Genomic DNA, 13,640 nt, shown 5'->3' on the forward strand with positions numbered 1-13,640 from the left:
CTGGGGTGAACACAGTAAGAGTTTTAACAACACCAGGTTAAAGTCCAACAGGTTTATTTGGTAGCAAATACCATTAGCTTTCAGAGCGCTGCTCCTTTGTCAGATGGAGTGGAAATCTGCTCTCAAACAGGGCACAGAGACACAAAATCAAGTTACAGAATACTGATTAGAATGCGAATCCCTACAACCAACCAGATCTTAAAGATACAGACAATGTGGGTGGAGGGAGCATTAAGCACAGGTTAAAGAGATGTGTATTGTCTCCAGACAGGACAGCCTGCAAGTCCAGGAGGCAAGCTGTGGGGGTTACTGATAATGTGACATAATAGAAGAGAGCCAATGTTTCGAGTCTGGATGACCCTTCAAATGCTCTGACTCAAAACGTTGGGTCTGTTGTCTCTCCACAGTTTTGGTATTGAGGGTTACATATTTAAAATGGAGAAGAGAAGAAATGACTTCTCTCAAAGTGTTGTGAGTCTGTGGAATTCACTACCCAGAGCGTGGTGGATGCTGGGACATTGAGTAAATTTAAGGGAGAGGTGGACAGATTTTTAATTAGTAATGGGTTTGAAGGGCTGTGGTGAACGGGCTTGAGTTGAAATCGAGATGAGATCAGCTGTGATCATATTGAATGGCAGAGCAGCCTAAAGGGGCTGAATCACCTACTCCTGCTCCAATTTTGATGGTTTTTATGATATGGGTCAGAGTCATCCCTCCCTGGAATTACTTCTGATTTTTCTGTCAATGGTTTACGTCAGGTCTTGTTCCGGCGTCCTGATTTGATTCGATTTATTATTGTCACATGTATTGTGACAATAATAAATTCACATGTACAGTGAAAAGTATTGTTTCTTGCACGCAATATAGACAAAGCATACCATTCATAGAGAAGGAAAGGAGAGGGCACAGAATGTAGTGTTACAGTCATAAGCTAGGGGTAGAGAAAGATCAACTTAATGTGAGGTTGGTCCATTCAAAAGTCCATTCAAAAGTCCTCGACATGGACTGGAGAGTGACTTACATTTTGCATATCTGGGAACCATTATTGGAACAGGCGAAGATAGCAACAAAATTTCAGATTGTAGTGACTAACACTTCATTAACATTGACCCTCCACCCTTCTCCCCCGGCCATTATAGCTGATATTAGAATTTGCCATTTTGTTTGGTTTGGTGATCACCGCAGTTATTGATCTCCAAGTGTCCTTTTTTCCAGGATTCCCAGGGCACTGTCTTAGCAAGTGAGCGTGAACCGTACAAGCCCAGTCCAGTACACAGCGGTGAAATCAGCCTCCAAGAGAATATGTATGTCTCAATCTGTTACCTATTCCTTGATGTCATTGTATGTGTGCGGTTTGGCAATTCTTTTCTCTTATTTCCCCTTCTGAAATCACTGAAGGAATTGACTCCTCACCAGGGTAAATCCCGACCAGCACCCAAACTCTTCCAACCCATTGATTTCATTCATTCCAAAGGAAATGAACAAGTTGAAGTGGAACGATCTCAGTGCAGGAGATCAGGGGACTTGCAAAATGCAAAGGAAAACTAGAGCATTGTGTCCAGTCCTGGGCACCGTGCTTTAGGGAGGATGAGAAGACGTTAAAAGAGGCTGCAGAGAAGGAGTCACGTGTCCAAAATCCAAAGATGAGCGGGTTAGGTGGATTGGCCATGCTAAGTTGCCCCTTAGTGTCTGGGGGATTAGCAGGGTTAATACGTGGGGTTACAGGGAAAGGGCCTGGGTGGGATTGTTGTCGGTGCAGTCTCGATGGGCCAAATTGCCGCCTCCTGTACTGTAGGGATTCTATGAATGGTTCTAGGGATTAGGGGCTTCAGTCAGATAGATAGATTGCAGGCGCTAGGGGTGTTCTCCTTGGAGAAGAGAAGGTTGGGAAGAAATTTGAGAGAGATTTTCAATGTCATTAGGGTTTCTGTTCAGAGTGGATAGGGAGAACCTGTTTCCATTGGCAGAAGGGTCGAGATCCAACAGGCCATGATTGTGAGCAATTGGCCAAAGAAGCAAAGGCAATATTAGGCGACTTGTGGGTGACACGGTGGCACAGTGGTTAGCACTGCTGCCTCACAGTGCCAGGGACCCGGGTTCAATTCCGGCCTTGGGTCACTGTCTGTGTGGTGTTTGCACATTCTCCCCCATGTCTGCATGGGTTTCCTCCGGGTGCTCCAGTTTCCTCACACAGTCCAACGGTGTGTGGGTTAGGTGGATTCATAGATTCATTGAACCCTACAGTGCAGAAGGAGGCCATTTGGCCCATCGTGTCTGCACCAACCACAATCCCACTCAGGCCCTACCCCATGCATTAACCTAGCTAGTCCCCCTGACACTATGGGGCAATTTAGCATGGCCAATCCACCTAACCCACACATCTTTGGACTGTGGGAAGAAGCCGGAGCACTCGGAGGAAACCCATGCAGACACGGGGAGAATGTGCAGTCTCCGCACAGACAGTGACCCAAGCTGGGAATCAAACCTGGGTCCCTGGCACTGTGAGGCAGCAGTGCTAACCACTGGACCACCGTGCTACCCATATTGGCCATGCTAAATTGCCCCTTAGTGACAGGGGATTAACAGGGGAAATACGTGAGTTACGGGGATAGGGCCTGAGTGGGAATGGCCTGTTTCTGCACTGCAGGGATTCTATGATTCTATGATCCCATGAAAACCTTCTTAATGCAGTGAGTGGTTAGAATTTGGGATGCGCTGCCCCAACGTGTGGCGGAGGCAGATTCAATCGTGACTTCCAAAAGAAACTCAAATCATTATCTGAAGAGGGAAATTCGCAGAGCTGGAGGGAAAAGATAGGAGAGTGGCACTAGATGCATTTCTCTTGGAGACAACCAGCACTGACATGATGGGCTGAAAGGCCTCCTCCTGTACTGTAATCACTCTATCGATTGATGGAAAGAAACTATGAGATAAATCAGGAAGTTGAGTTTAGATGATTGCAGCTTCAACATTTAAAAATCTGGAATTGGTTGTAGGGAAGATAGACCGGAGGAAGTCAGGGGCTCCTCTGTTGGTAGACAGGATGGGTTAGAGGTTAAACATGACCCAGTCTGTAACCAAATGGGAATTCATGGAATTGGGTGGAACCCGGTTTGAAAGAAAATTGGATGAGATCCAAAATCAATGTTGCCAGTTCCTGAACTTGGGTCTTAACCAGAGAGTGCCTTGAGTATAGAGATTAAGGCAATTACCATGGAGGGAGGGGACAAACATGTTGGGTGGAATATTCAGAGCTCTGAAGGAACTAAAAGGACACATTTAAGAGTTCCAATGATCGAAGTAGCCATATAAGTTTAAAGTTTATTGATTAGTTTCACAAATAGGCTTAAATTAACACTGCAATGAAGTTACTATGAAAATCCCCCGGTCGCCACACTCCAGCGCCTGTTCGGTTATACTGAGGGAGAATTTAGCACCTGACCAGCACGTCTTTCGGACTGTGGGAGGAAACTGGGACACCCGGAGGAAACCCACAGAGATTCCGCACAGACAGTGACCCAAGCCGAGAATTGAACCCGGGTCCCTGGTGCTTTGAGGCAGCAGTGCTAACCACTGTGTCACCATGCTGCCCATAAATAGATAAATAACAATTAATACATACTGATTACCATTTACACAGTGGAATAACCCGAAATGCTTCACAGGAACGTTAAATAACAAAGCTTGTCACTGAGACATGTGTCGAACTATTAGATCAGATGGGCAAAAACATGGTCAAAGAGGTAAGTTACAAGGAGTGACCTGTCGGGGGAATGTGAGGTAGAGAGGCTGAGAGGTAGAGGAAGAGAATTCCAGTACTTGGGGCCCAGGCAAATGTTACCAGTGGCAGACCGACTAAACTTGGGGATGCACAAGAGGTGGGAATTAGAGGGGGCACAGATCTCTCAGAGGGTCACAGGTCTGGAGGAGATTAAAGAGATGGGGAGGTCGGTCTGAAGAGAATGCAGCAATGGAGGGTCGGGAAGACAAAATTTCTGAGCAAAAGTGGAAGTTGGAAGCTAAGAGGTCAGCCAAGCTTTGCTGATTGGTGATGAGAGTTGTCTTATATCTGGCCTGAGAATGCCAGTGAGGTGATCGAGGAGATTGTGGGAACATCTTGAATGTATTGTTTAGATAATCAGGGCCAGAATTCTCCGACCTCGTCCGCGGCTGCAATTTTCCAGTCCCGCTGCAGTGAATGGAGATTTGGCCAAATTTTCTCGTTCTCGCTGGCAGTGGGGGCTGGGATGTATGACATCGGAGAATTCTGCCTGAGATTTATATCAAAAGTTAAGAGTTGTTGATAAAGAAATGTTTGAGGTAAGTGCTTTATCATTGGAAGCATTGGAGTAAAGTGAGAGAGGTAAAATAAGGTGGTCAATTGATGAAGCAGGATTAAGCTCGAATCATCAACTCCAAGAGGTACCAGATCGATTTGGGGACACATGACAGAATTAAAAGAAGTTTGAGATCCATGCATTGATTCAGCTAGGTAGCCAGGAAACCATTGGAGCTTGTGTCTGGTATCACCAACTACAACTTGCCTTTAACTTCCCAAAATACCCAAGCTGTCTCCTGGCAGTGTTATAGAATAGAATTGAATCTACAGTGCAGAAGGAGGCCATTTAGCTCATCGAGGCTGCACAGACAACAATTCCAACCAGGTCCTGTCCCTGTAACTCCATATCCCCTCATAATCTCTCTGACACTAAGAGGCAATTTAGCATGGCCAATCAACCTGACCCGCACATCTTTGGAGTCTGGGAGGAAACCGGAGCACCCGGAGGAAACCCACGCAGACACGGGGAGAATGTGAAAACTCCACACAGACAGTGACCCAAGCCGGGAATCGAACCCAGGTCCCTGGCACTGTGAGGCAGCAGTGCTAACCACTGTGCCACCATGCCGGCCCAAACAAAATTTAACATCGAGCCACATAAGGAGATGGCATGGTCAGAGAGGTAAGTTTTAATGAGTCTCTCAAAGGAGTAAAGTGAAGTAGACAGAAAGAGAAAGAGAGAGAGAGAGAGATGGAGAGCTTTGGAGAAGGAATTCCAGATGATTTTGGCCTAGGCAGCTGAAGGCACAGAATGGTAAAAAGCTTCAGAGGCTGGAACGGGAGGAGCGCAGAGATTCGAGAGTGTCATAAGGTTTGAGGAGGTTATGGAGATGGGGAGTGGCTAGATCATGGAGGGCAGCATGGTGGCACAATAGTTAGCACTGCTGCATCACAGTGCCAGGGACCAGGGTTCGATACCGGCATCAGGTGTTTGTGTGGAGTTTGCACATTCTCCTTGTGGGTTTCCTCTGGGTGTTCCGGTTTCCTCCCACACTCCAAAGATGTGCGGCTTAGGTGGATTGGTCGTGCTAAATTGCCCCTTAGTGTCAGGGGGATTAGAAGGGTAAATACTTTGTGTTATGGGGGTAGGACCTGGGTGGGATTATTGTTGGTGCAGACTCGATGGACCGAATGGCTGGAGGAATTCTATGATTCTTTGGCTGTGCAAAAAAAAAGCAATGATGATTTTGAAGGTGAGGTATTGTTTGACTGGGGCCCAAGGTATGTCAGCAAGCATGGGGCTGAAGGTCAAACTGGACTAGGTGTGAGTTAGGATCGGGGCACAGAGTTTTGGATAAGCTCATATTTACTAAGGGTGAATAAACCTAAATTAGCAATTTAGGAATGTTGTAAGAAGTCATTGTTGTGGTCAATATTACAATTGCACATTTTGTCACCTGAGAGTTACCATTAACTAATCAAAAGCTTTTAATATTAACAACGATAAACTGGTATGTAAGGATTTATTTTATTGACAGTGTTCTGGTCTCAATGAGGAGAAACACTAAGTTGTGTTCTATAATTGTACCATAAGACCATAAGATATAGGAGCGGAATTAGGCCATTATGCCCCTCAGGTCTGCTCTGCCATTTGATATTTCTCAACCCATTCTCCCACCTTTTTCCCTTAATCTTTGATCCCGTTACCAATCAAGAACCTATCTCTCTCTCTGTCTTAAATACACTCAGTGACTTGGCCTCCACAGCCTTCTGTGGCAATGAATTCCACAGATTCTCCACCCTTTGGCTGAAGACATTCCTCCTCATCTTGGTTCGAGGCCTTTATTCTGAGGCTGGGCCCTCGGATCCTAGTCTCTCCGACTAATGGAAACATCTTCCTCCACATCCACTCTATCCAAGTCTTTCAGTATTCTGTAAGTTTCAATGAGATATAGTAGCATGATGGTTGTGTTAGTGGGGTAAAAGGCCTGAGGCCTAGCCTAATAATTTAGAGATGTCAAGTTCAAACTTCACGACAACAGTGGGACAATTTAAATTCATTTAACTAAATTAATTTGGAATTAACAAAGGTTGTATTCAGAGTGGTGACCATGAAACTACCCAATGTTGCAAAAAACAACCTATTTCACTAAAGTCTTTTAGGGAAGGAAATCTGCCATCGTTACCTGGTCTGGCCTACATGTGACTTCAGGCACACAGCAATGTGGTTGACTCTTAATTGCCCTCTGAAATGGCTGAGCAAACCACTGAGTTCAAGGTCAATTAGGGAAGGGCAACAAATGCGAGCCTTCCCAGTGATTTCCATGACTGTGAAATGCAAATATATAAAGGAAGTGCCTTCTCCAAATTTTTGAACCACGTTCCTCAATGCTATCTTTACTTAGTCAAAGAAAGATTCATCACACAAGCTGTTTACTGACTTACAGGACCGGAAGATATCAGATACGGGCTAAAGTCAATGAAAATTCCGAGTATCAAGGTCTAATATCGTTTCAAGTTCAGGACTACAGTGAGTTTGTATTTCATTTGTTTTCTACAGATTGCCGCTGATTGAGTTACTTCACCAGGGCCTGTCTTCTTATCGATTTGTTCATGGGATGTGGGTGTCACTGCATTGGTCCCCCGGATGGCCCCTTTAGAAGGTGGTGGTGAGCTGCCATCTTGAACCACTGCAGTCCACGCAACTTATGGAATTCCACAGTCATGGAAAGGGATGTTCGTTGAGTTTCCTCCTCCTCCAAATAATTGTTCAGTTGGCCACAGCTGCTCGAGGCTAGATATGGCAAGACAGTAGATCTTTAATCCAATCCTTTGTTTGTGGGCTTGCTTAAGTCTATTACATGCTGCCTCTTAGCAAGCATGTAGTTCCGTTTTTCAGGTTTCGTCAAGTGAGAACTGCATTTTTTAAAGGTTTTTAAAGTTTAAACCTTATTTATTAGTTCACAAGTTCATAAGATATAGGAACAGAATTAGGCCATTCAGCCCATTGAGTCTGCTCCGCCATTCGATCATGGCTGATATGCTCCTCATCTCCATTTTCCTGCCTTCTCCCCATAACCCTTCAACCCATTACCAATTACAAATCTGTCTAACTCCTTTTTAAATTTACTCATTAGCCCAGCATCCGCCACACTTTGGGCTAGTGAATTCCAAGATTCACAACCTTTCAGTGTCACATTAACACTGCAATGAAGTTACTGTGAAAATCCTCCAGTCGCCACACTCCGGTGCCTGTTCGGGTACACTGAGGGTGAATTTAGCATGGCCAATGCACCTAACCAGCATGTCTTTCGGACTGTGGGAGGGAACTGGCGAGCCCAGAGGAAACCCACGCAGACACGGGGGGAACATGCAGAGGAAACCCACGCAGACACAGGGGGAACATGCAGAGGAAACCCACGCAGACACAGGGGGAACATGCAGAGGAAACCCACGCAGACATGGGGACTGTGGAAGGATACAGGAGCACCTGGAGGAAGCCCAGATAGACACGGGGAGGACATGCAAACTTCATACAGTCATCCAAGGTCAGAATCTCATCCAGGTCCCTGGCGCTGTGAGGCAGCAGTGCTAACCACTGTGCCACTGGTATCCTAGATTTTATTATGAGGGTCGTAGAGTATAAGAGTAAGAAGCTTATGCTAAACTTATAAAAGACACTAGGTAGTCCTCAGCTGAGATATTGTGCACAGTTCTGAGTGCCGCACTATAGGAAGGATGTGAAAACATTCAAGAAAGTGCAGAAAAGGTTTACAAGAATGATTCCAGGATGAGAAATTTCAGTTATGAGGATAGATTGGAGAGGTTGGGACTGTTCTCCTTAGAGAGAAGAAGGCTGAGAGGAGATTTAAAAGAGATGTTCAAAATCATGAGATGGTTGGACAGAGTTGGGGCAGCATGGTTGGACAGTTGTTACCACTGCTGCCTCACAGTGCCAGGGACCCTGGTTCGATTCCCAGCTTGTCTGTGTGGAGTTTGCACATTCTCCCCATATCTGCCTGGGTTTCATCTGGGTGCTCTGGTTTCCTCCCACAGTCCAAGGGTGTGTGGGTTAAGTTGATTGGCCATGCTAGTGTTAGGAGGTTAGTAGGGTTAATAGGTAGGGTTATGCGGATAGAGGCTGGGTGGGATTGTGGTCGGTGCAGACTGGATGGGCCAAATGGCCTCATTCTGCACTGTAGGGATTCTATTCTATTCTATTCTATTCTGTTCTATTCTAGTAGATAGGGGAAAATTGTTTCCACTTGTAAAAGGATCAAGAACGAGAGGGCACTGATTCAAAATGATTTGTAAAAAAAGCAACTGCGATGTAAGAAAAAACTGATTTATTTCTACAGCGTTCCCCAAGTTTGATGTGAGGATAATCCCAGACCGTTCGTATTACGCGGTGACCGATCACAGCTTTGCATTCACAGTACAAGCACTGTAAGTAATGCATTCATAGTCTCGCTAACATATAATTAGACACAGAGAAACTTTATTGACATAGATAGAAAAATAATGACTTCCAATTCTGAGGTGCCTTCAATTTAACGAAATGTCCCAAGATAGTTCACCCAAGATCAGGGAAAAAGGCAGAATAGAAATGATTAAATGACTGAGCTTTTAAGTCACTTTTGAAATTCAGGAGAATGTTTTACTGTGTGTGAAAGTGTAATGTTGGGATTATAGATAGGATCTATTCTTTAACTCTATCTCCTGCAGTGTCAGAGAGTCCCTACAGTGCCGAAGGAGGCCATTTGGCCCATCGAGCCTACACCACTAACAATCCCACTGAGGCCCTATCTCCTTAACCCCACGCACTTACCCTGCTAATCCCCCTAACACTAAGGGACAATTTATCATGGTCATTCCACCTAACCTGCACATTTTTGGAGTATGGGAGGAAACTGGAGCACCCGGAGGAAACCCCCGCAGACACAGGGAGAACGTGCAAACTCCACCCAGACAGGTCCCCCGGAACGGTCCCTGGCGCTGTGAAGCAGCAGTGCTAACCACCGTGTCACCGTGACGCCCTATGTGGGAGTATCATAGGATATTAGGTATAGCTCTGATGTGTTACAGGAGACAAGTTGGTTTAAGGTGAATCTTTTCTCAATAATCAGTGTCTGTATCCATGTGGGTAGTGCTTTGTGAATACATGTCAAGGATTAAGTACTTAGCCAACATGTGGCAGCTGGACATATGGCCGAGAGCACAGATTCTGGCCTGATACCGGTGCATTTCAGTTCGCTACCCTCCATTGTCTGTATTTCTAATCCCGGAGAATGCTTGGTCCAAATGCAGTTAGTAATAGGTTCGATATTAATCACAACATGCTATCTAAAATGCAATAGATGGTGGGTTCACTGATTAAAAATAAAATGTAAAAAAAATTCTTTGAATCATTTGGTATCAAAGCCACAATACAGTGGCGGTGGCAGAGTGGATAGCACGGCTGCCTCACGGCACCAGGGATTGGGTTCAATTCTGGCCTCGGTCACTGTCTGTGCGGAGTTTGCACGTTCTCCCTGTGCCTGCGTGGGTTTCCTCCGGGTGCTCCATTTTTCTCCCTCACTCCAAAGATGTGTGGGTTAGGTTGATTGGCCATGCTAAATTGCCCCTCAGTGTCAGGGGGATTAGCAGGGCAAATATGTGGGGTTGTGGGGATAGGGATTGGGTTGGATTGTTGTCGGTACAGGCTCGATGGGCCCAATGGCCTCTTTCAATGGGATTCTAGGGATTCTACGATTCTGGCCAAAATTTCCTGGCCATTCCTGCCGGCAGGATCTCCGGTCCCGTCAACAGCGAACTCCCAATCCAGAGGGTGCACTCAACAGGAAATCCTGTTGACAGCAGTGTGACCACTAGGTCCCACTGCCAGCCAATTGTGAGCCACCTCCACCACAAGGTGCACAGAAGATTCCACCCTCGGTTTTCTTGCTCCTTTCGGACAGGAGAAATTGCGTTAGAAAATTACATCTTGACACATGAGTTGTTCATGGGTCATTTAACAAATTCCTTTCTGGAATTTTGGGTGTTACTGCCAAGGCCAACATTTGTTGCCCAGCTCTAATTGCCCTTGAAAACAGCAAGGTGGCACAGTGGTTAGCACTGCTGCCTCACAGCACGAGGGACTCAGGTTCGATTCCGGCCTTGGGTGACTGTGTGGAGTCTGCAAGTTCTCCCGATGTCTGCGTGGGTTTCCTCCGGGTGCTCCGGTTTCCTCTGGTTTCCTTCCTCTGGTTCAGGTTAAGTGGATTGGACATGTTAAATTGCTTCTTAGTGTCCAAAGATGTGCAGGTTTGGTGGATTGGCAAAGCTAAATTCCCCTTATTGTCCAAAGATGTGCAGGTTAAGTGGACTGGCCATGGAAAATTAACGCTTAGTATTCAAAGATGTGTAGGTTAGGTAGATTAACCATGATAAATGTGCAGGGTTAACAAAGAACAAAAACAGTACAGCACAGGAAACAGGCCCTTCGGCCCTCCAAGCCTGTGCCGCTCCTTGGTCCAACTAGACCAATCGTTTGTATCCCTCCATTCCCAGGCTGCTCATGTGACTATCCAGGTAAGTCTTAAACGATGTCAGCGTGCCTGCCTCCACCACCCTACTTGGCAGCGCATTCCAGGCCCCCACCACCCTCTGTGTAAAAAACGTCCCTCTGATATCTGAGATATACTTCGCCCCTCTCACCTTGAGCCTGTGACCCCTCGTGATCGTCACCTCCGACCTGGGAAAAAGCTTCCCACTGTTCACCCTATCTCTTCCCTTCATAATCTTGTACACCTCTATTAGATCTCCCCTCATTCTCCGTCTTTCCAGGGAGAACAACCCCAGTTTACCCAATCTCTCCTCATAGCTAAGACCCTCCATACCAGGCAACATCCTGGTAAACCTTCTCTGCACTCTCTCTAATGCCTCCACATCCTTCTGGTAGTGCGGCGACCAGAACTGGATGCAGTACTCCAAATGTGGCCTAACCAGCGTTCTATACAGCTGCATCATCAGACTCCAGCTTTTATACTCTATACCCCGTCCTATAAAGGCAAGCATACCATATGCCTTCTTCACCACCTTCTCCACCTGTGTTGCCACCTTCAAGGATTTATGGACTTGCACACCTAGGTCCCTCTGTGTTTCTATACTCCTGATGACTCTGCCATTTATTGTATAACTCCTCCCTACATTATTTCTTCCAAAATGCATCACTTCGCATTTATCCAGATTAAACTCCATCTGCCACCTCTCCGCCCAATTTTCTAGCCTATCTATATCCTGCTGTATTGCCCGACAATGCTCTTCGCTATCCGCAATTCCAGCCATCTTCGTGTCATCCGCAAACTTGCTGATTACATCAGTTGCACCTTCTTCCAAATCATTTATATATATCACAAATAGCAGAGGCCCCAGTACAGAGCCCTGCGGAACACCACTGGTCACAGACCTCCAGCCGGAGGTTATGGAGATAGGTGCGGGGGGCGGGGGGGCGGGGGGTGCAGGGGGGCCTGGGTAAGACACTCTATCAGAGAGTTGGATCCTGATTCAGTGGGCTGAATGGCCTCCCTCTGCACTGTAGGGATTCTATACTTCTCTGATTCCTAAAAAGTTAAGAGCTTTGTTTCTGAAGTCACAATTAGGTAATGATGGCAGATTTTTTCCCGAATAGAAATTAGTGAACCTGATTGGTTTTTCTTTTTGTGACTGTTATTCATGGTATTGAACTGAGCTTTCAATGCCAGGTTTTTTTGAAAATGAAATTTATATTCCACCAGCTGCCATTTAATTATTTATTTTGCCGGTTAGGCCCACCATTTATTGCCCATCCCTAATTGCCCTTGAGAAGGTACAGATGAGTTGCCTTCTTGAACCCATGCAGTGCAGGTGGTGCAGGTTTTTATGTTCATTCATTAGTGTCACAAGTAGGCTTACATTAACACTGCAAGAAATTGCAGTGAACATCCCCTAGTCACTACACTCCGGTGCCTGTTCGGGTACACTGAGGGAGAATTTAGCATGGCCAATGCACCTAACCAGCATGTCTTTCAGACAGTGGGAGGAAACTGGAGCACCCGGACAAAACCCACGCAGACACGGGGAGAATGTGTGGACTCCGCACAGACAGGGACCCAAACAGGGAATCGAACCTGGGTCCCCGGCGCTGTGAGGCAGCAGTGCTAACCACTGTGCCACCGTTCTGCCCCACGTGTGCATCCATAGTGCTGATAGGGAGGCAGTTCCAGGATTTTGACCCAACCACAGTGAAGGAACGGTGATATATTTCTTAGCTGGGATGGTGAGTGGCTTGGAGAGGAACATCCAGGTGGTGAAGTCCCCAGGTATCTGCTGCTCTTGTCCTTCTAGATGGTGGCAGTTGTGAGTTTGGAAGATGCTGCCTAAGGAACCTTGGTAAGTTCCTGCAGTGCATCTTCTAGATGGTACACACGGTTGCCACTGTGCACTGGTGGGGGAGGGAGTGAATTTTTGTGGAACATCCTATGTTGGGATTTAAATCCATTTCCCAGAGCACTTGACCAAGCTTCTAGATTACAGAGGGTCAGTCCCACAATACCATCACTTCCTCTTAACCGATTCCTCTGCCCAAACATTTCAGTCAACACTGTAGTGTCGCTTTTAACTCCAACTATTTTCCTTTCAGTAATAAATCATATGGCGCCCTTCATGGTAATGTGACATTCGGGATGTGTACAACTGCTGGTCAGAGGACCCCCCTACCAGAGCTATCTCAATATGTCCATGTAAGTAAGAAACTTCCTGTTATGAATTTGGGCGCCTGCCCCTTTAAGAGAAGGATCAGGTGACCTGGGCACAAGCTCCACCCAAGGTGGAGCTCTTCAAGCCAGTCTTGGACTGACTGTGCCAGAGACACTAGGTTGAATAAATTGTTGCAGTTAATTCACATCTACTTACCTCATGGTCTCTTTATAATATACCAGTGGGCCTCATACATCGTGGTGTGGGATGTAAGACCAAAAGACCAGAAGACATAGGCCACTTGGCCCATCGAGTCTGCTCTGCCATTCAATCATTGATGATATGTTTCTCACCCCCACTCTCCTGCCTTTTCCCCATAACCCCTGATCCCCTTATTAATCAGGAACCTATCTATCTCTGTCTTCAAGACACTCAATGACTTACTTCTACAGCCTTCTGTGGCAAGAAGTTCCACATATTCACCACTCTCTGGCTGAAGAAATTCCCCCTCATCTCTATTTTAAACATGCATGGGAAATGCAAAAGCAGAAGGTCTACTGCAAACTGTCAAGTATTCAAAACATGTTGGGTCAGATTTTCTGTGTATGACTGGAGGTGTGCATTAGGACCTGTGGAAGTCCTGATG

At 46.2% G+C, this 13,640-nt stretch overlaps 1 protein-coding gene across 2 annotated transcripts in view; it reads left to right on the forward strand.

The window, feature by feature from the left end:
• Positions 1-13,640, forward strand: part of LOC144496911 (complement C3-like) — an 83,567-nt gene that overhangs the window by 15,602 nt on the left and 54,325 nt on the right. For both annotated transcript variants that reach the window (XM_078217526.1, XM_078217527.1), the window contains exons 5-8: positions 1,216-1,304; positions 6,727-6,809; positions 8,638-8,725; positions 12,939-13,038. In XM_078217526.1, the coding sequence (XP_078073652.1) occupies positions 1,216-1,304; positions 6,727-6,809; positions 8,638-8,725; positions 12,939-13,038 (360 nt within the window). The remainder of the gene's footprint in view (positions 1-1,215; positions 1,305-6,726; positions 6,810-8,637; positions 8,726-12,938; positions 13,039-13,640) is intronic.

The sequence above is a fragment of the Mustelus asterias genome, chromosome 8, assembly GCF_964213995.1.
Source record: "Mustelus asterias chromosome 8, sMusAst1.hap1.1, whole genome shotgun sequence".
NCBI lineage: Eukaryota > Metazoa > Chordata > Chondrichthyes > Carcharhiniformes > Triakidae > Mustelus > Mustelus asterias.